General features: G+C 40.5%; 1 protein-coding gene across 2 annotated transcripts in view; it reads right to left on the bottom strand.

Annotated features, from left to right (window-relative positions):
- Positions 1–23,860, bottom strand: part of LOC147034873 (dual specificity protein phosphatase 8-like) — a 100,893-nt gene that overhangs the window by 11,839 nt on the left and 65,194 nt on the right. For both annotated transcript variants that reach the window (XM_085890428.1, XM_085890433.1), the window contains exon 4: positions 3,906–4,075. In XM_085890428.1, the coding sequence (XP_085746554.1) occupies positions 3,906–4,075 (170 nt within the window). The remainder of the gene's footprint in view (positions 1–3,905; positions 4,076–23,860) is intronic.

Here is a 23,860-nt window from a genome sequence, read left to right as displayed (position 1 = left end):
ATATCTTATCCCATTCTTCCTGCTTTGGTGCATTATTTTCCCTCGGTTTTCCTCCTCTATCCTTTCAAAATGTCCAAAGCATAAATCTTTCATTTACGAGAATAAGTAAATATTTCATATTTATTTATTCACACGAACTGGAATTTGTTCATCTTTCGCTGACATATTCGTTTACCTCCGCCTCTGAAGGTGAAGGAGGTTATGTTTTTACCCCTTTCTGTCTGTTTGTCTGTCTGTTTGTCACCCACAGGTCACAATTTTAAACTGATCTTCACAAAACTTCACCACACGGTAGAATTTGTCATAAGGAAGAAGCCTGTAGTTTTTGAGTTCAACATTGACCAAAAGGTCAACATCGGCCAAAGCTCAACAACTTTGGAGGTATTTCTAAATTCCTCAATTTTCATCCGAGTGATATGAAATTTGAAGAGGGTTTATATTTCAGGTCAATGAATTCAACAAGCCAATTATTTTTGAGGTCAACATGAACAAAAAGGTCAACATAGTCCAAGGTCAACAACTGAGGTGATATTTCTAAAATCACAATTTTTATCTGATTGACTTGAAATTTGAAGAGTATTTATATTTCACATCACTGAATTCAACCACCGATTATTTTGGAGGTCAACATCGACCAAAAGGTCAACATAGGCCGAAATTCCCAAATTGTCAAATTTCATCTGATTCTCTTGAAATTTGAAGAGGAGTTGCATATTTGGTCATTTAATTCAACCAGCAATTATTTTTGAGGCCAAATTTGTTTTATGAATTTTGCAAGTATCGTGCTCTGCACGACGTCTTCTTCTTGTTTGTTTGTCTGTGTACAGGATATCTCGAAAAGCTCTGGACGGATCTGGATGAAATTTTGTGGACAGGTTCAGTCGTGACAAGGACGAACTGATTGGATTTTGGTGAAGATCCGGATCCGGATCTGACTAATATAATTTTTAAAGTGATTCTTCACCATTGAGAGATAGGGCCAAAAACGATATCTGGCATGATATCTCAAAAAGTGGGAGACGTATTTGGACAAAACTTGGTGGACAGGTTGGGTGTCTGGCAAGGACAAATTGATTCGATTTTGGTGAAGATCCAAATCCAGATCTGGATGCGAGAATGATTTAATTTTTAAAGTGATTCTTCACCATTGATCGGGGCAAAAATGAGACATAGCCTGATATTTCAAAAATGTATTGATTGGGCCCGATATGTTCTCGTGGATGAGGCATTACATGGTGGAGATATGCACACTCTACCTAGTGACCTTCTTGGTTTCCTCTGTTTTAAAGGGTTTTTGTGGCTTATCCGTAAACAAAAATCTCTACAACCCTTTTCATGTTCATTTTTACCTTTTCAAATATGGCCTTCCTTTTCAATAAAAGTGACCAAGTGTTATCAGTTGTTGTCGCTCCTGTCTTCATTCTTGATATGTCCTTTGTTATTTTGCTATGAGATGGTACAATGGACCTAAGATATTTCAACTGATTCACTTGCTTTAAATTATGTTGTCTTGATTCTACGTGAGGTATTTGTTCTTCTTTTCTGTTCACTAATATTACTTTACTTTTTGCTTTGCTAATTGTTACTCCAAAATATTGAGTTATTCCTTCCATCCTTGGTACGGATGCAGCAACGATTTATATCGTATCTGCAAGCAGTATGATAATATGAGGGAAATTTAGACCTTACCATAGTCTCTTCATCAACTGTTACACCTTCCTCTACACCCTCGATTACGATACACATAATCTGATCCATAAATATGTTGAAGAATTCCGATGCAGTGAGCGAACACATCTTTGTCTTACTCTCCCGTTTTTCTTTCAAATCAAAGCACTCCCTAAGCTTTCCTTCATAAATCTTCTTTTTCATTTGTGGGCAGCACAAGGCTGTGGGGTAGCATCATTGGCTGAGGGCACGGCTGTGCCGCTGATGCATTAATGGTAGTTAAGGCTGGAATTTGTAAGTTGGTCATGGTGCTGGCTTGCGGACTCTTCACAAAGGACACTTAGATCTTTAACGCCCGCTAACAAATGCTGACAGATGGCTCACCAAGTTTAACGTCCATCAGAGAGAGGACAAACACATCGATCAATCCCCCTGCCTGTGAAACACCGGGATGACAGTTTATAGCTGGGTCGGGATTCAAACTGAGGCTAGAAAGCTCAGAGATAAGTATGCGTACCACTAGGAAAGTCCTTTATAAATAATACTGCTCTGTACCCTTTCATACAACTTTTTCAGTATTGTTAACATTTATAATGGAAATCATTGGTGTTCTAATACTATGCAAAGACCTTCTCTCTAAACTGAATCATTAGCTCTTTCAAGATCTATAAAAGCAATGAAAAAGGGGTTTTGTATAGCTCCACTTTTTATCAAAGCTCAAAGAGTGAAGATCTGCTCAACAGTCCATCTTCCTTTTATAAAACCAGCCTGCTGTTTTCTCACTGGATATATTTTGCTTTGGGTGACATCATTGTTCATATTCCCCAGTGAATCGAAAAAGTAGGTACTGTATCTTCAAACAGAAATGGTGGCATGCTACTATGACATCTTTCAACATCTTTTGCCTCTACAAGTGCCATATACTTCTTTGGCAAAGCTCCGATGGGAGTACATGTATAACTAAATACGCATTGTTTGTGTGATATCCCTTTCCATAAACCTACTCTTTAACCTCCAAATGATGTAACTTGTTGATGCCACCTCGATGTTTTGGCTTCCTTTATCTCATTATTTTAACATCCAGAGTAGTAAATAGTATCTAAAGTGGAGCATAACCCTACAAATTAATCTGGACAAAAAGAGATTAACCTAAAGTACACTGAAAGAGATCTGAGGAAATTCTTCAGCTTATCGAATGACGCAAGATTCGTTGACCATCGAGAGAATTAGCAGGGCACCCATCTGTATCATTGAGGTTTCAATCCATCACTTACACATGCTTGGGTGGATGAATTGAAAAAAAGGAAGAGAAAAGAAGGAAGAGATGGAAAAAGTGTGGGGAGGAGTGGGGAGATGAGTTAAGAACAAGGGGGGATGGGATGGAAGTGTGGTATGAGGTGCAGGGAGGGGGAAGGGGGAGGGGGGGAGGGGCAGGTGGAATAAGGTAAAATATTCTGTGAGAATCTCCATTATTATACATACATACATAATATGTTGTATAAAGAGTGAGAGATAGATTGATTAGACATGATCAAACTGTTTTACATTTGTCATGTCAGATTTGTAAAGGTACAGTTGGCTTTCGAGATATGATTGAGGAAAAGGATCCCTCAGAAACGTGATACAAATTATCTTTGCTCATTCAATGTTCTCTTAACATCTATAAGCATTCCACTCTCATTATTTTTAATCGCTCATCAGTACTATAGTGCTTTTGATGTGACATATTGTACATAATATGTAAATAACTCCATTGTAGACCCTAGGTGACTTGCCAAAGAGTTGTTGTTCTTGTAACTCGATAATCATCTGGGGGTCATGATGCAACTATGACCAATCATGAACATTTTTCATACTGTAGTTGTCAATGGGATGTTGCTCAGGCAACCCTCAATAAAAACAGGAATTTATGATTTGTAAAAGGTATAGCAAAAAATAGCCTACCCTTTGTTAAAGGTACCATGGATCATTAAAGCGCTAGAAGACAGAACAACAGACTTAATATCCCTTCTGAAGGATGTAGTGTCAGCAAATTATCAGGTTGACTTGATAGTTCGGTTGAGACAGCTTCAAACTCAAGAGTTCAACAGCGAGCTACATTTCCCGTCGGATTCTCACCAAAGAGTATATCAACATATTTAGGAGGGGAGGAGTTAAAAGAATCCATATTTCAGTCTCACTCCAGCAATTAACTACAAACCATTCAAGGAATCGTCTTTCTCCTTTGATAAACGTACCTCGTCCATGACGTCCTTCTCAGAGCCGAGATACAGGTGCGGGAGGATGCAGGTTGGACCCAGGTTGGACACTGGCAGGCATGGTTGTGAGATACTCATGGGAAGCCGAACAGCTGGCTTTGCCACTTCACACAAGTCGGGGAAGCAGGTCGAGAATGCCACAAAGCCTCCTGTAAATTCCAGTAATAAATCAATGTCAATCGCCCTTAGAAATACCACGCAAGGAAGAAAGCAAGAACTTCATGAATTCAGACTTGTCTCTGCGTACATTTTTTTCATCTCACCACCAAACTTCTACACCGAGACTGCCTCTCTTCTACATTTACAGGAAAAGGAAATCACTTTGATTATGACGACACCGGGGTTGTTAAGATAAAGGATTCATTACCATGTAGTTCCACATTATGTCGCATGAGCAAGTCGAATTATAAATTTTTGTCAACTTTGATTCTAAAATCATCCACGAAGCTCATTAAACATTTCTACAGCATAACGAAATCTGACCTAAAGGTCTTTTATTATTATGCTTCTTGACATTTCATGAAAAATTTCTGCTGCAATTGATTGTATGGAAAGAAAGGTTGGTGCGTTCGACTTGGCCATAACGAAGAAAAAAAAAAAAGAAGACCCTTTGCTCTCCATCACCATTGTGAGGATCTCCCATTGGATAAGAGCAAGCTGAAACCTGCCTGGAACAGGAAAAACATCATTTTGAAGAGGCAAGATCCTTCAGGGACCGACTATTGTGCAGCGAAGCTCAGTTTGTAATCCGCCCATTGTTCGTGCTTTTTGAGACCGGCTGTACACTTCCACGGAAGAATATCGAGCGAAACACACAGGAAGACCTTTTAAATAAGTAAGCACACTGTTACTTCAAGGTGAATGCTTGGCTAACTGTTTCATGTTTGAGCTTTCTAAAAAAAAACTTGTGCTGCTGCTCTTGCTTACCCTATTTTCTGTAATGTTCACTGGATCATTCTCTCTGGGTCAGTGTCTATCTGCCTGGAAGTTAGCCAACATCACTGCAATTCAGAAACACGGTGCAAAAATGTATTTTCTTCACTGAAGGCTTATTAACTTGCTTCCAGTTATAAGCAAGGCCATGGAATCTATCATTGTAGAGGACATGAGATCCTTCCTTTTTGTCCGGCGGCCTGAACTCAGATCATCAGTTCGGCTTTAGATCCGGTACTTCTACATTGGTGCTTCCACTCTCAAAACAATGGATGGTAGCCCTCAATTTCAAGCATGAGATCAGGACCATCTCTCCAGATCAGGGATGTCTAACTCCGCTCATGAATCACTGACTCCATCCATTCCCATATTCAACATGTAGCTCTTAACGGGATCCTCTCATCTCCTCTCCCTGTCAAGGCTGGAGTGCCACAAGGCAGTGCCTTAGGCTCAGTCGAGTTTCTCATCGATCTTCATTAATGATCTTTCTGATTCCCTGGAAATATTACCTATCTTTGCTTCCCTCTCTTGGCTCTGTTCCTCCCAGGTTTCTGCACGGTGCACATGGTCTTCCAGTAATCTTCTTTTTGTTAAACTCCCAAAATCCAAGCTCATTGCTCACCTCCACTCATTTGTTCCTCTTTTCTCTCACAATGTGGAACCAACATCCCCAGTTTGTTCAGTCCAATTCTTCCCTCCAGAGCTTCAATGCAGTTATTCACCACTACCTCAATTTATCCACCACATATACTCTTTATTAATTCTACCCCAAATTACCTCATTCGCAAGCACTCCCATTTTCCAGGTTATTGTGATTCCCCTCCTTTCCCAAACCTCTTCTTGTTTGTTCATTGTTGGTTGGTTTGTTCCTTTTCTGTTTCATCCCTGCTTTACCCCTTCTTCTCCTAACTGTGTTTCATTCAACTTGTGTGCAGTGCTAGCTCATCCCCCTGTGTCCTTTTCCTCTTCCCCTGAACTCCTCTTACTCCTACTTTGTTGGTGTTTGTCACTCTCTATTTTGTTCCTTTCCATTCTGCTCTACCTCAACCACAAGTATCGATCACATAAAGAAAACAAAAATTACAACTGTTAAACACATGGTTCTGTATCTTTCAAAAGTGCACCTGAGTGTCCCTGATCAAAGTCGACAGTCTCACCCGGGCGATATTTATAGTAAAAGCTATCTTCCTTGCTCCATCAATTGATTAATTTCTGAACATTTTCAGTGTATGGCCCTGTGAACTTTCTCAATTTTGTGGTCTCCGCAACTTAAGACCATGATGATCATAATCTCTCATAACTTAATAACTGATTAAAAGTTGACAACCGTTGCCATGATCAACTTCAACTTCAACATTATAAATACCCCCATTTTAGCCTCTCTCCCATCATATACTGCAGCTCCGACCTACCTTATAGTCTATAGCTGTGTCAGCTATGTTCGGAAGATGATTCCATACATTGCAATAATCGGAAGGCTTAAGCATAAAAGTTTGAACTCGCCCCTTTTGGCATGTCCCAGAACAAATAGCCAGAGCAGGCAAAAACTTCCCAATTAACACCTTTGCTAGTTTGTGTGCAAATTTAGTTATTCTGTTTGGAACATGATGAAAGTACAGCTAAGTCAGCCCGTAAGTTCAGATTCAAGATGCTGCGGGCAATTTTAACACTTGTCATCTGCTTTTGTAACTGGTGTATGGCCAACATTCCCACCAGCCCACACCAAATCACCTATCAGTCATTCCAATTCTCTTCACCTTTTACGAAGGCACATTAAGCTAGGTGTTGGGAAATTTGTGTCCAGTGTCCAATTATCGTCAACAAAAGGTTTGAATAACTTGGCTCCAAAATATCAAGCGATAAAATGCGATGTTATCAGATATTGGAATGTACAGCATGTTGGTAAGAAAATCCTTCGGACAAACATCCACCTGCCATGAGTGTCAGCAACATTTGCATGTTCATCAGAAGTCCATAATGAGAACGCAAGTGACAATATTACCTGGTGATGAGTCGAGACTTAAAATTAAGTCATTAAATTTTTATGTCACAAAGTTGGTGAACCCCAACCGCATTCTTCCACCATCAACTCATCACAAGGAAAGTTTGAAAAAACAATGTTTACTTTGTTGTTTATTTTCATTTTGACTTTACAATGTCCACAAAATGTGCCACAATTGCCAATGAAAGTATGCCAAAGGCCAGAATTGTTCAACGTGGAACTCAAAAGGAGTTCAGGAGCAAACAAATCTTTGGATTTTTTCAAAATGTGCAAACTCATGTAAATTATCAAAAAGAGATGCATTTGTCATTTTTGTACAGCTGCAGTGTCACATTATCATGAAGAGCCACTGTGGGGGAAGGGGAGTCATTTTGAAAAGTCACAAGATGTAAAATCCATTGATGGGCGTGACTTGGCTGCTGTCAAACAAACATTACATTGTCACATTTTGAAAGCTGTGAGGATATTGGTCTATGACTTGCCATTTTGTGCTTAAAAAAGGATAAATCGACAAACGTGTGGAAAGGAAAGATGGTGAGTGGGGGGGGGGCAGGGGGTCATTGGCTCTTTGACACAAAATTTTGCGTTACTGTGCTTGGCTGGTCACAGACAGACAGATATATGTATATATAGACCACGAATCACCTTACGTTCGTGAGTGCAGAGAACGACTTGGTGCCATTTTGGGTGCATTTTCCCACGCAGTGGCTACATGGTTTCGAGGATTGCCAGGCTCCTTAAAGGTCATCTCTGGACAAAAGTTGAGTACCAGCATAAAGGGAAGAATTTCTTTTATTTTTATCTTTCCCCTTATCTGTTTTTGTGACTGAGTGGAGACGTCTCAAATGAGGAATTCATTTCACTCACTTTTCATTACATCATGCTTTGATTTATTTTCACTTCCTTACACTTTGAATTATTTCATTATACATCTTTGATTGATTTTTATTCAATCATTGTTTGATGAACTTGCTTGTGTTCGTTTATTTGTTGTGGGTTCGAGAATAAGCCCGTGTGCTTCCGTCTGGTACACGCCCTCACCGCCCTCCACCCTGAATGAGCCAAAATCTCCAAGGATCTCGGCTGTTCGCCTCCAAGGTAAAACTGTTCGGCTATCCATCCAGGTTACTGTTAATCGACCTGAACATGACAATGTATGTGTGTAAATAGAATATTCTCACAGATTTAAACCTTCACACTTGTCGTAGAGTAGAGCACAACCAAACGAAGCCCTGGATAATGCAGTGTCTTGTTTAAAGTGGTCACAATTACACTTATAACTACAATGGCACTCGGTAGAGTGTATACCTCCGCCAGGCTGGACAGTTTACATTTTGTCACCCACTGATAGGCCGAATATGAATCTAGACCTTAACCAAAATGAATTGGCATGTTCTTGTCACCTAACTAACTCATCCACGTAGGTTTGTTATAACTCATCCACAACTTTTTGAGATATCATGCTATACATAGTTTTTGGCCCCATCTCCCAATGGTGAAGAATCACTTCCAAAAATTCTCCTATCTGGATTTGGATTCGGATCTACACCAAAATCGAATCAATTAGACCTTGTCACACACCTATGTCCTCCGAGTTTCATCCAAGTCCATCCACAACTTTTTGAGATATCATGCAATATCGTTTTTAGTCCCATCACTCAATGGCAAAGAATCAATTAAAAAAGTTAATCATTCTCATATGCAGATCTTGTATCGGATCTTCATCAAAATTTAAGCAATTGTTCCTATTGGCATTCCCAACCTGTCCATCAAGTTTTGTTGGAATCCATCCATAATCTTTTGGGATAATGTGCTACATATCGTTTTTGGCCTGATCTCTCAATAGTGAAGAATGACTTTAGAAATTCTCAGATCCAGATAAGGATTTGGATCTTCACCAAAATTAGCATTGCTATTCTTCACTGGTCTTCTACACACACAAATAATTTCAGAACGATTACTTGAAAACTGTGGCCAAAAATCACGTGACAAACAAACAAACAGACGGACAGACAGACAGACAAACACGATAGACAAACATACTTGGCAAAAAATTATTTCGCTATGTAATAAAAAATCACTCATCGAGTGATACTTGGTGAAACGGCACTTGGTAGAGCGCATACGTCCGCCAGGCTGAACAGTTTACATTTTGTAGCCTACTGATAGGTCGGATCTGAATCCGGATCTTCAGCAAAATTGAATCACATCATCCTTGTTACATACCCAACATGTGCACCAGGTTTCATACGAATCCGCCCACAACTTTTTGAGATATCATCACATCTCAGTTTTAGCCCCATCTCTCAATGATGAAGAATCACTTTTCTCATATCCAGATACAGATTCAGATCTTCATCAAAATTATGTCTTGCTGTCCTTGGCCGGTCTCCGACATACAAAATAACAAAACAATTCAGAATAATTGCTTGAAAACTACGGCCAAAATTTGTGTCACAAACAGACAGCCAGACAAACATAGTTGGTGAAATTCATTTTTTTGCCAAGTAACAAACAAACAAACAAACAGACGTACAGATGTGAGAACATCACTGCCACCCACCTTCGGTGACGGAGGTTAATATAATTGTATCATGCTCAGAATAAAATGCCAATCATGCAGTTGCCTTTCTAATTGCAAGGCAGATGTGTAACCAGATAACACAGGTTTTACTTTAAGCATACTTAATCCGCAATGCAGCCAAACAGAAAAGTGTTTTAAAATACAAATTCTACACCTAGGTCTTCAGGAATAACCATCAGGTTAATAACATACATCAATTTTATACCCTTAATAGCCGGCCACTTGAAACACACAGGAGATCATTTTGGTAGGGCGAATTTAATCAGAATCCAAGTCTGATTGAAAGCAATCAGAATAAAAGGCTCAGCTTTGCATAGAATATTTGCATCACTTGCCATCAACATGACCATGGCCACTCACTGCTGTAATCTTCAAAGTGCATTCCACCAATATCATGGCAGAACCCACCACTCCCCACCCCCTCCAGGCCCCTCCGCACTGACTTTTCTCCAACACATCCTCAACTTAGCGAACAATGTGGCCGAGATCCAACTCGAAAGGTTTTTGTTCGCTCTTCTTCATGATGTTTGTAAATTTATTACATGTAGGAAGAGGACACAAACCGACATCCGTGTACTTTTATGTGAATCCCAAGGACCATTTTTTTTTAACAGCAATCCAAGGCTAAAGGAGGATTTTGCATATACATACATATCACATCCAGGCCAAGAACATGAGGAGATAATGGATAAACCATATTGTATGGAATTTGAACCTGGACCCCCCAGCATTATGAGCGAGGCCCTCAACTGGGAACACTGACACAGGCCTCTTGCATGGCTTTTTGCGTTGAAAGAACCCAAAGAAAAATAACCATCACCAACTGCATGTCATCACTACACATTGCAATATTAATTTTGATTCATGATGCAATGTAAGAAAACAAAATTGATATTGCAAAAATAAAACAAAAAAACAGCATCATTTGAACACACTGTCCTTTGATGCAGATCTGCATTTACTTGCGGATGGTAAAACTCCCCTGGCCCAAAATCACACCTCTGGGACTGTATTTAGAGCAAATCATAAATTCCTGCTACAAATACAATTATATCAGTCTATATTGGGGATGTGCTGAAGGATTAATTAAACGAGCATCACATCATTGTAATTCGCAACTCTGCAGCCGAAACTCTTCTTTGGTATGGCAAGTCTCTAGAAGCATGCTACAATTACAAATCAAACGAGAAAGCATCTCAAAATGCAAAGCCCGTTCATGTCTGCTTTGTACTCAAACAAAACTTGACAAAAAAACGATAGTTAAAAAAAATTGCACATTTCATTAATTAGTGTTCTCCACAATCCCATCACGATGGTTTGTTGAAGAGTTGATGCCAAAAGCTCAATTGGTAAAAATGTTACGGCCTGGATATTCGCACCGAATCTCAATGGTAAAAAAGGATTTTGATTAAAAACATTTATGGCTGGTCTACCACTTCACCGATGACGTCATCCTTACAATCCTCTCTTCTCCATTAGGAGGAGAATGAGATGTGCCAAGATTCAAATTTTTTTCCAAACAGCGGTTTCAGAGATATTTTTTTAAATTTTTTACGTTTAATCCAAGATGGCTGCCATACTACGTGATCTTATGACATAACAAAAATCATTAAAATACTCTCCATGGGGGGGGGGGGGTCACTCCTTCCCTAAAAAGTTTGAACAAAAAATAATAATTAAAAAAATGAAAGAAAAAAAAAGGCCAAAAAAGGGTTGAAGAATAACAAAAATAATGAAAATAATTTAAATAAAATAATTAATTTGTCTTCTCCATTTTCTCATAATAAAGCTTTGTTGAAAATTTGAGGGCAAAAGCTCAAATGGTAAAAAAGGGTACGGCCCAGACAGACACGTTGATACACACAAAGACACACACACACACACACACACACACACACACACACACACACACACACACACACACACACACACACGTGATTGCAAAACCCTGTCTTCCGCTGTGCTGGGGATGGGATAACTAGAGTTCATAGAACATGTTACCCCATGCAGTGTTAATATATACAGTACTTAGATTTTAATAAAGCAATGATTTTAAATATCGTTAAAAAATCCAGAAGTTTAATGCTGCTGAAGCAGTCTTATACACCACCCTTATACACTGTAATAAGATGATGTTGAGTCACAGTTTAGGAGATGGAGGCTTTATTGATCATCATATAATGCAGCATCGCACATAGCTATATCGGCGACCTCTTCAGGCCTGCACGCAGGATTGTCAATGGGGGGGGGGGGGGTGGGGATGAAGTTTCAAAAAGTTGGACCACCGAGAGCATGATAGTGTAGCAATATGGGATGCTATGCATGCTACATTGTTTTACTGCAGAAGGTGAGGGTGTCAAAAATAGAGCTCAACCAAAGTTATCATTCTGGGGTGTTTTCAGGCCATATGCCAGTATGGCATCAACATGCAAAATATAAAATACTATTTCATTGATTGAAGTTTTGAATACTGATCAAAGTTTGAGTTTAAGTTCAATTCACCAGGTCGCTCATGACAGGAAAAACCAAGTCAGAAAAGGGAGCATACATGATATGAATAGACGGATGTGTACACATATACTTTTGTTATTATACTATTACAAGTAAGTTTATCATTAGGGTCCATCGAAGTAGACTTTGTGATCAATGCTCATAATGGGGAAAAGAAAATATGAGGAACAATGTATTGGACCCAAATTTCATGATCAAAAGCATGATTCTTCAATTACAATCTTTCAGGTAAACATAGGCTGTATACAGCATCATGAGATGAATCTGATCAACATTGAGGCAGGTACTTAGTGTTCACTCAAGTCTTTCAGCAGGGTCCCAATTGTTCCAGCCTTGGAACCCTGCTGTAAGATTAAGAAAGGCTAAACCCTGATGAAAGACTGGAATTACAATCTCACAGGTAAACATAGGCCGTATACATAATTCCATCCATCCATCCATTGGGATCATACTCTGTACAGAGCATCAGTGCTGCCAAAGCAGTCTCCTGGGCTATTAGGCATAATCCTGGATGGATCACCACTCCGACACAGGATACTCGAATGGCTCAATCATCCCAGCAAGCTAGTACTCATTTTGCCAACCTCAGAAGGATGACAGGCTGAGTCAAGCCCACCTGGTATTAATTCAATAGACAAGCAGTTTCTGAACTCAGGACTTCAGGATGGATACATAATTTTCCAGCAAAAAAAAAATCACCAAAAAAACTACTATATTCAGTGAAACGGCATTTTACATAAAATGTTTAATTACGTATGCATCTTGCATCAAAGGTTCCAAATTTAAATGCTTAAACATGAAGCCATTTTTCCCAAAATTTGTAACATACTTAGTGAGATTATCATTCTGACAGCCAAAATTGGTATCGTTTGAAAAAAAAATCCAACATGTATAACATAAAGCAGTCTTTGAGAATCGCGAGTCATTTTCAATTCACCGAGAGAATCGCACACTCGGAAGTCGTAATTCATTAATTCAAATCCAAACATCGTCAATGTACTGAAATCATAATCATAAAATAAATTAGTAATCTGATGAGCACAGTTAGAAACGTTATAAAATCAATCTTAATGACACTTCACTTATCTTCCACGAATTACCCCATGGCCTGCTCGCTAGCAAAGGTGTCCGCAGTGAACCATGATGCGCGATCTTTAAACAGTCATTTAAAAGGAGAATTATAAGTACGAGAATCGTCAAACATCAAATTATCAAATCGAGAATTTAATCTTATTCACAGTATATATTCGTACTGAAAATCAAGATCAAGCAAGCTTTTACCCTTCTGCTCCAGGTGGAGGCTTCCATCTTCCCTGAGCTCACCTTAGGAAACATGACGAAAAATAATGCTTGGAAAATCGAAACAATGTGGACCTCTTTTGTTGGGGGGAGGTGTGTACACACCTGATGCACCCCCCTCTGGGTACTCCACTGATCTTCTTTACCCCGATACTGTATCTTCTCACATGCCATGCTGTCTTATGTTATATATCAATATATAGCTTTGTTCTTGGAAATATTATGAAGGAGATTTGTGTTATACAGTGTTAAAGCATATAATTCAATTTAAATAAAGGTTTAAAGAGGTTTTAAGGTGGAAAATAAATTAATTCTGGATTTTACCGCCATTTTACACAGTGTCTATTACATCACCCTATCCATCATGTTACATTAGTTATTCATGCCTGTTGTTTGTGTCCTTTATATCATCCTTAAAAACAGTAAGTTTCCTGTTTGGAATAATTTCCAATTTTGTTTCACTGCCAGGCAGGCAGACAGAGTAAAAATATTATCTCACTCCTCTCTGCGCATGTGCGATTGGGACAAATTCAGAGCCATAGTATGGTAAAAGGAGAAACTTGTCTTGCTATTCATGTTCTGATTTGTGTTCAAAATATAACTTTCAATTTAAATAAGTTATTCCTTGATCATAAAGTGATAAAATTTGAAAATGAACCAATTGCTTTAACCTTGCTTTTCATCTCACATACATGGGGTAACTAGATATCTGCGATCACAAAGCAAATGGCAAGGGTAAGCCTCCCTTGGCTTACCGTTGGCAATCGCTCACAACTTACCATTGGCCCACGATCCAATGATGGCATATTTTGTTTATAGCGCCGTATGACTTTGACCTTCAACATTTTGGGATAGAGTGTAAATTAAGAAAATGTGTCTCCATATACAATCTATCCATAAAACTCAACACCATGAAAATTGGAGAAAAATTATTCAGGTTATGATCAAAAAGGTGTTTTTTGTTAAATAGGTCAGGATCCAAGAAAGTATGCCAAGGAGATGAATAAAATAACAGATGCACAACTTCAAAGCAGGTCCACTATTATGATGCAAGAACACATTGGAAAGCTAAGCCGTATTTGAGATTCTACATTGGCAAAATTGAGCGATGAAAAAAACGGATTTTTTTGCAGACCACAACTTGACTTTGTCTTTTAACCTGTCGGAGTAAGATATAAATGAATTGTAAATGCGCCTTAGTCTAGGCTATCTAGAAAGGGCAATTCTGTTCTGATCGGATAAACCTTAGTCGAGTTATGGTGAAAATTTTTAAATGTCTATAATTCGGTTATGACCTTAAAATTATGTCAAGGTCAAAAAAGTCAAGGCCATAAAGTTTTATTCCCATTACTGATGCAAAATTTAATTCCGAAAGTCTCAGCCAGATCCGAGATCATACAGCTCATAAATTGGCAGAAAAAAGGGGGGGGGGGGAAACGAAATCGTGATTTGCTGTGTCATTTCCATGCTGTGTCGCGACCGTGCTGTGGCATGTCTGTGTTCGTGTTGTGTGGTGTGGTGTCGATGTTCTGCCCCAGTGGAGGGGGGGGAAGTGTTGCTAAGTGGGAGGGGGTGTGGGGTGATGGTGGATATTGTGGAGGGGATGGTGGAGGGAGGGGAGTGTGGTGGTGGTGGTGGATAGTGTGGGTGATGGTGGAGAGGGTGTGTGTGCGGTGTTGGTGATGGGTATTATGGGGTGATGGTGGATATTGTGGGGGAGGGGTGGTGGGGGGTGGTGGAGGGAGGGGGTGTGGTGGTGGATGGTGTGGGTGATGGTGGAGAGGGTGTTTGTGCGATGTTGGTGATGGGTATTATGGGGGTGATGGTGGAGTTGAACGGTTGCTGTGGTTGTGGCGTATTGTGAGGGGGGGCATGGTGCAGAGGGGTGTGGGGTGGTAGTGTTGGGTATTGTAGGGGTGATGGTTCATGGGGGATAGTGGAGGGATTTGGTTGTCACCTGTGTGTATGTGGTGGTAGCTGGGTAGAGATGGTGTTACAGTTTCAAGCGACGGCTATTTCTTGAACTTAATCATGGGGATGGCATCCTCCCTCAATCGTGGTGGATAGCCATAAGATCTATCCATGTCTGCTATTTCATGACATTGTTCTGTAAAATGGTCCGAGCACAAAAGTGAACATTTTGTAGACCTGATCCACATTCGGGTATTTCGGACAAATCTCGTCAAATTTCGAGCAAACTTTGGGTCTTTCTACCATTGGTGTAGCACGAAACCATCTCAGTTTGTATTGCTACAACCACCAAGGATGCATCGACTCGGAATATTGATGGAAAATCTAAAATTATTTGCTGTTTGAGTTAAATCAAACCATGACATAACCCGTAGACAGTATGGATATGGTGGTCTATGCACGGGCGTGACGTCACGGCGAGGCGTGAAGAAGAAAATTTAGACTTTTAATCACAAAATCACTAACTTTATAAATCGGAAATTGGAAAAAGACATCATCATATCTATTTTTTAGGGTATCAAGGGGATAAATTACCGTCAAAGTGGTCTGACCATTTGGGTTCCCCTTTAATGAAGCCTTTGCCATGTTGAATATATCAGTAAGGACAGAGAGCACTGATGCCGTGCTGGTGTTCTCAGCAATCTTCAGGACTGGTTCTCTCTGGATAAATTCAGCTTCTCAGTATTTTTCGTGGCATATTGAGGGGAATCATCCTCTAGTGTTACCACCATGTCCTTATGGAATATCTTTGGGCTGCACCCTTTCGTACGGAGATACTTGGTCATTGCTCAGATTTCAGTCCTCTCAACTTTGCAAAACACGATTGACTAACAGTGAAAAGTTTGAATGCAAGTCCTGCAAACAAACAAAAGGCTGTTTCCAAATAAGCAAATCATATCATGAATACTTTTATTTGTGAAATCAGTTGGTTCCAAACGTGTCATTTAATAGGCCGAACTTTCTGAATCTCTCTCTGAGTTAAGGGTAGCATTCTCTTTTGTGTTTCTAGTCTGGCTTGATCCCAAATTTGAGTATAATGAAATTACACACTGTTGTACTGATTCTGGGTGCACAGGGAATTACATCAGAGAGAATGATTCTTTTGGGAGATGTTACTCCAGCCTTCCCATCTGTGAGCTGTTGCTTATGTAGTAATAATTGATCCAAGGAAGATTCTCAGCGAGAGAAATGTTCAAAATTTGTCATGCGTGCCCTGATGTCTCTGATCAGGATACGGAAACAATGACTGATGGAAAGTAGATTGACTATGACGAACAAATAACTCAAATATAAGCTTTTCATGTTGTGAACGGACAAGTAGCATCACCTGACAGTCCATGATGTTGTGCATTTGTGTCTCCTTTTTGGAGTGGCATGTTCTCCGTGACCACTTGAGCACTTAACTCATTATGTTTGGATACAGGTTCAAATTCCATATCCAGTAAATTGATGACTTCTCCATGGCATGGTCTCCTAATGTCCTTGTAATTCATGTACAAGCAAAATGATGTATCCTAATGTCCATACATTCAAGTCGAACGGCACTCAGGAGAGCGCACACCTCTGCCAAGCTTAACAGTTTTGTATCCCACTGATTGGCTGGATCTGCATCCGTACCTTGACCAAAATCTAATCGGCTTGCTGTTGTCACATACCCAACTCATCCACCAAGGTTTGTCATGATATCGTGCTATATATTATTTTGGCCCCATCTCTCAGTGGTGAAGAATCAATTAATAAATTACAGTATCCGGATCTGGATCTTCATCAAAATTGAATCATTTTGTCCATATATCACACTAAACCTGGCCACAAAATTTGGCCGAAATCCGTCCATAACTTTTTTGCGACATTTTGCTCACAGAAAGACAGACAAACATACAAGAAAGATGTCATGCCTCGCACAATGTTTGCGAAATCCAAATAAACAACAGTTGCCATGGAAACAGCAATTTGATAATTTGGAAAATTTGTCCTTTCAAGTGTTTTACATGATGCAATGTTGTGAATAACAAATTTGATGATACATTTTATAATTGCCACCTACTAGTTTCTTCACCATTGAGAGATAGTGCCAAAAATGAAATGTAGCACGATATTTCAAAAATGTATTACGCCCGATATGTTCTCGTGGATCAGGCATTACGTGGCAGAGGAATGCACTATACTGAGTGCCCTTGTAGTTTTGAACAGATTTTATACACAAACAATGCACATGCGTACAAACAAGCGATGTAGGTTTCAATCTGATATGTTGAAAAATTCCTGCGGTTTGGCAATAATAAAATCACCAAAATATCCCCTTTGATTATAATGGCATGAAATTGTTGTCATGGATACCATTTCTCTTTGCCACGTGGGACTTTTTCTATTCCACTAACCAAGATGAGTAGAACCTGAAAAAAAAAGATAAATAAATAAATAAATTCTATTTTGCACCTTCTTAGTTTGGTACTGAGGTGGTTTACCAATGGGGGACCTTTTGATTATGACTGGTGAACCTCAAGAGTTATTGCAGAAGGTCCTCCGACAAGTTGTTGTTGTTCGTCTTTCGGCTGCTCCCGTTAGGGGTTGCCACAGCGGATCATCTGTTATGATCCGCATACTGATTTGGCATAGGTTTTACGCCGGATGCCCTTCCTGACGTAACCCTGGTCGTCTCTTACGACACAGGGATAAGGATTGGGTTTCGCCTTGATTCCGGGCTACCCTACACCCTCTCATAGCGCGGCTCAGTGCAGAGATCCCATCCTCAAGCGATCCTCCAACCCAAGCCTCCGAGTAGCCAGAATACAGACGCACGCCACTACGCCCGGTAAGGTCCTCAGACAAGTCTGATGGTTTATATATGGTCTTAGGGTCCTAGGAATTATGATGGGGTCTATAGGGTCCACAGGGTCTTTGGGTTCTTCGGGTTATAAGGGGTCTTTAGCATATTCATCATGGGGGTGTGGCGCTGCCGGTACCTGTGCGGGAGGACGAAAGTCCGATTCTTCAGGTCCTTGGTACTTCCAGTCTTGCTCTATGGGTGCGAGACTTGGACTCTGACCAAGGATCTGAGACGGAGACTTAATTCCTTTGGTACCAGGTCTCTTCGGAGAATCCTTGGCTATCGCTGGTCGGATTTTGTGTCCAATGAGCGGTTGCTGAGAGAGACTCGGATGAGATTTGTTACCTGCATAGTCCGTGAGCGTCAGTTGCGGCTGTATGGACATGTGGCTCGTTTTCCTGACTCTGATCCTGCTCACCAGATTCTCTCAGCGAGGGAGTCTCATGAGTGGAGGAGGCCAGTGGGTCGACCACGTGCCTCATGGTTGCAACAGGTTGACCATCATCTCAAGGAGATGGGGATGGGCCTGGCATCTGCCTGGGGGATGGCCAGACGGAGGCCCCTGGAGTACCGGCGGAAAGTGGACGCAGCGACGTGCTGTTCTGGCACATGCTCCCATACCTGACCTGACCTTAGCATATTAGGGATCATAAGTGTCTTCAGGGTAAATGGGGGTTAAAGGGTCTTCCCAGTTTTTGGGGTCTAAATGGTCTTTGGGCAGGGTCTTGGGGTTTTTAAGTGTCTTAAGGTTATAAAGTGTCTAAAGGGTCTTTGGGGAAGTGAAGGGTCTTAGGGTCATAAATGGTCTTCGGGGTCTAAAGGTTATTGTGTTTTAAGGGTATTGGGGTCATAAACCGTCTGTAGGGTCTTTGGGGTCTTAGAGCATCTTAGGGTTCTAAAGGGTCTTCATGGTCTAAGGGGTCTAAAAGGTGTAATGCTCTCAATGTCTACATGTCGAAAAGGTATGTTCCAATGGTCCATAATTAGTAGTCTAATTAATAGACGTCGTCAAGATCCAATAATAAATAATTAATAGATATACTCATGGTCCAAGTCACGTTCATGCAGTACGTAATTAATAGATGTATTCACAGGGAAAGACCAAGACTTCGCCTTGACGCCGATTCACCATCCATCCATGTTTGTCAGTTTTATATACAGCATATACAGTGCATAGATATCAAGTGCATCTGTTGAAAATTGACCATTTATGTGACCTTGACCTTTTGACCTCAAGAACAATAGGCTTCCAGCTTGTCACTACCTCTAAGTTTGATGGTGCGAGCTTGATGGTGGTTAAGTTTCGTGAAGCTCGGAGTAAAAATGTGACCTGAAAGCGATTGACATGCAAACAGACAGACCGACCAATATACCAGCGAATCATCGATTTCGCAAGTAACAAACAGACAAACAGGAGTGAAAACATAACCTTCATCCCCCTTCATTGGTGGAGGTAATAAATTATATACTTGAAGGTTCTCCAGAAACCTTTGTGTGTATATATATATATATATATATATATATATATATATATATATATATATATATATATATATATATATATAATTATACACATTGAAACAAAAGATTATATTTAGTATTTTTACTAATCAGGATTTTAAAGACCTCAATCAAAGATTCTGTTAAGAAGAAGAGATACTTTTTCCCTCCAGACTGATAGAGATTGAAGATTCTCCCTGGTGTTCTTTCACTCATTGCCATCACAATGCTGAACCTGCAATACGTAGTTTTATCCTGCCTCACCCCCCCCCCTCATGGTTTTTTTTTAAATCAGCCAAAACAATTTTCAGTGAAACAAGTTGCTGTTAAAGACATTTTCTCACACCTCTGCCTCGGCTAGTTTTTTCCTTTCCAGCCACAGGAAAGAGTAGGCCTCACACACAGGGGATTACATTCTAACCCACAAGATGAGGAGTCATGCTAAAATACGACCTTGGAGGAAGGTCCAGGGAACAGAAGGTCATGTTCAGCACGTTTGCACCAAGTAGGAATGTGTCTTTAGGAGAAAAAAAAATAAGTACAGGGATTGTATTGTGTCCCTGGGTTGTCCGGAATGTGGAGACGGTACGAGGTTGATGGGCCGAGCAGCATCTTCCTGATCAGTCTGGGTTTTCTTGCGTATCATTGTGCAATGCAACAAGAATGCAGGCGCGAGCTCACGTGTGGCCAGTAAGAGTTTGTGAAATATGCTGTGATATGTTTGCTACCTCGGGGAGATTAAGTGTGAGTGAAAAGACATGCAGATACTCAACAATATTAAGTGGCACATTCACAGTAGTTTTAAAGTCTATGTAGTGTGTGATGAAAATGAAGATACATAATAATGGAAGAGGTGCGTGCCGACTCAAGGGTTTGGGATAAGTGCTGCACAGAATTGAGGCAATTCAGACCTCATTCAACAAGCACAAAAAAAAAAAAATCTTGTCAGTTAATGCAGTCCTATATTCAGTATGATTATTATCAATCAAAATACTGATCCACAAAAGAATGGCCATGGTACTCTGCACAGTGGGAACCTAACTATTGTTTAAACACACTCAGAGATTACGTATGTGCCAAATATAGCTACCTTTGTGTCCCAATTCAAAGGAAGGCATGCTACATGATGCAACATCCTTGATAACAATGTACCAAAATGGAGGTTTTAGTCAGAAATGATCACCATGGATGTCAGATGATATCAGATACTAAACGATGGGAAAGACCAGAAATGCAACTCCAAGAATCGTGACCATGGGTATCAGAGGACACACTCTTGAATGAACTTGTGAGCCATCATCATAGTGTAATGGACTAAGCCTGGTGTTGGCTTAGTGGTGAGGATGGTGGCTTGGGATCATGGGATCCTAGGGTCCTGAGTTCAAGCCCTGTTGGCCGCTGAATTAATATACACCAGGAGGTTGACTCAGCCCGTCATCCTTCCGAGGTCGGCAAAATGAGCACCTGTGTACTGGTAAGGGGGACACTGCATCAGCAGCATAGCCGCGTCCCAACCAATGATGCAACCAGCAGCCACAGGCTGCACTCAATAGAGAGAGAGAGAGAGAGAGTGTGTAGTGGACTGACACAGTATGTTTAAGCAGATGGGAAAAACGTAGTTTTTGTATACTAGTCAACACCTGCTCCCCTGGGAGTGAGAGGAGTTCTTTTCAGAATTGGCATTATTCCCCACCCATAAAATACCCCTCCCTCTGACAAGGGTTAGTGGTTCAATAATTTGCACTATTCCATATGTGCAGGGGAAAATTGCAAGTCATCTCCCCACACTTGCAGGAGGGGTGGATTTAAACAATGCCCATGACCAGATCCTGGGTATAAGCATGAATGCAGAGTTTGGTGGAGGTTGGCCAAGCCGTTTTCTATTCTACAAGGAATGGACGTTCAGATCCACAGACATGGCCTTGTTTTATATAGTACTATACTTAGTGATGATAAATGTAACTTAATGTTTGTTACACTATCTCTCCCCCCCCCCCCACCACACACCTTCACATTTCTTGTATCCTTTTCACCAACTTCCACAACTCATGGGCTATGTTGGGAGTGGGAGGTCATGTTGCGTGCTTTGACCTACCCAATGTTTCCACAACTGGATCCACATATTATGTGGATCCAGAATCACTGCTCACATCCATTCATTTGTTCCTCTTTTTTCCTGCCTGTAGAACTAACTTCCACATCCTCTTCAATGTCATTCCTCCCTACAGGCCTTCAAAACAGCTGTTCATCACCATCTCAGATTGTCCCCAATCCAAATCCATGATATTTTCTACCTCTGTTAACCTCCCCCCACCCCCCTCCAATTTTTTTTCCAGTTTTTCCTTCATAAGAGTCTTCTTCTACCTCCATATTGTCCACCCCATGCATCATCCCCTACCTCTCATTCATACCGACATCCCTTATTTGTCCGTCACCATCTAGTTTGGTCCCTCGGCCCAGCTGTTGGTGTTTCCTCCCTATCTGTGCTGTTCCTTTTCTCCTACTGCATCCTAATCCATTCTGCATTCAAGCTCTTTCACGAGCCTTGACTCTGCATATGAAAAAAACAAGAAGAAGACGTCATGCTGAGCACGATACTTGCAAAATCCAAACATACCCATCAGAGATGGGGAATCCCCTGCCATTGAACCAGTCGGCCATCTTGGATCTGGCCACGCCCAAAATCAATAGGGTTCTTCCTTTTCAGGTGGTACATGTGTGACCCAAATATAAAATCGATATGGTGAACAGTTTATGAGTTATCGCACTCACAGCAATCAATGTTGATGCCCAGCCAGCCAGACAGATGGACGACCCGGGTGACAACAATATCCCCCTTCCGCCATGCGGCGGGGGATAAAAAACAAATTTGACCTCAAAAATAACCAGCAAAAATTAGTGGTTGAGTTCAATGACAAAATATGCAACTCCTCTTCAAATTTCAAGTCAATCAGATGAAAACTGACAATTTTAGAAATTCGGACTATGTTGACCTTTTGGTCCATGTTCACCTCAAAAATAATTGGCGGGTTAAATTCAGTGACCTGGAATGTAAATCCTCTTCAAATTTCAAGTTAATGGGATGAAAATTGAGGATTTTAGAAATACTACCTTAGTTGTTGACCTTTGCCTGATGTTGACCTTTTGGTCTATGTTGACCTCAAAAGTAATTGGCTGGTTGAATTTACTGACCTGAAATATGAATCCGCTTCAAATTTCAAGTCAATCGGATGAAAATTGAGGATTTTAGAAATACCACCTTAGTTGTTGACCTTTGGCCTATGTTGACCTTTTGGTCGATGTTGACCTCAAAAGTAATTGGCTGGTTGAATTTACTGACCTGAAATATGAATCCGCTTCAAATTTCAAGTCAATCGGATGAAAATTGAGGATTTTAGAAATACCACCTTAGTTGTTGACCTTTGGCCTATGTTAACCTTTTAACCTCAACAACAATAGGCTTCTTCCTTATGACAAACTCTACCATGTGGTCAAGTTTCGTGAAGATCGGTTTAAAGTTGTGACCTGTCGGCGACAAACAGACAAACAGACAGACAGACAGACAGACAGACAGAGAAACGGACAGACAGACAGAAAAATAAACCAATGTCACCCGCAGGGTGACCCGTATCTTGCCAAAAGGTGACCACGTGTGAATTCTTTAAGGTCACACTGAGGAGAACAGAGCTGCTATCCACCAGGAGCGGCTCCTTGAGGAATATCTGCCTACGAGAGATTCCGATGAGAATCGTTCTACAGAGTAAGCATGAAAAATATGTGTTTGCCTCATAACGTCACCAAATGACGTCATAATGTCTCAAGCTTGACATATCTAGAAAGCACTCATCGAGGTGTTCAATTTGAGGTACTACACGATATGGTTCCTAAAACTTGAAAATTTGACCTTGCGGTCAAATATGTTTGACCTCTGGTGCTAACCATGAAGGTCAAGGCCAATCGCCACCAAAAATCAATCAGCTGAGCGCCAGACCATGAACTATATTCCCATGAAGTTTGAAGACGATCCGATCAAAATTACTCAAAAAATAAGGGTTTCGTCGACTACCCTGATTTGCGACAAAGTGACCTTGACCTTTGACCTTGACCTTCAAAATTTTGTGCACTGAAAGGGACCTCTATAGGCCTCTGACATGCGAAGTTACAAAAATTTCCAATGATAACTGTGCTCTGCAGAATTTTTTTATATGTGATTACAGACAAACAAACAAACAAACAAACAAAAAAAACATACCAGCTGACTCACATATCTTGCAAAAACTTCGTTTTGGCAAGATAACAAAATT

The sequence above is a fragment of the Eptatretus burgeri genome, chromosome 1 (assembly GCF_056783735.1).
Source record: "Eptatretus burgeri isolate ZD-2024b chromosome 1, Ebu_testis_v1, whole genome shotgun sequence".
Classification (NCBI taxonomy): domain Eukaryota; kingdom Metazoa; phylum Chordata; class Myxini; order Myxiniformes; family Myxinidae; genus Eptatretus; species Eptatretus burgeri.
The sequence above is the reverse complement of the archived record's forward strand: the minus strand, read 5'-3'. Positions and strand labels throughout refer to the sequence as shown.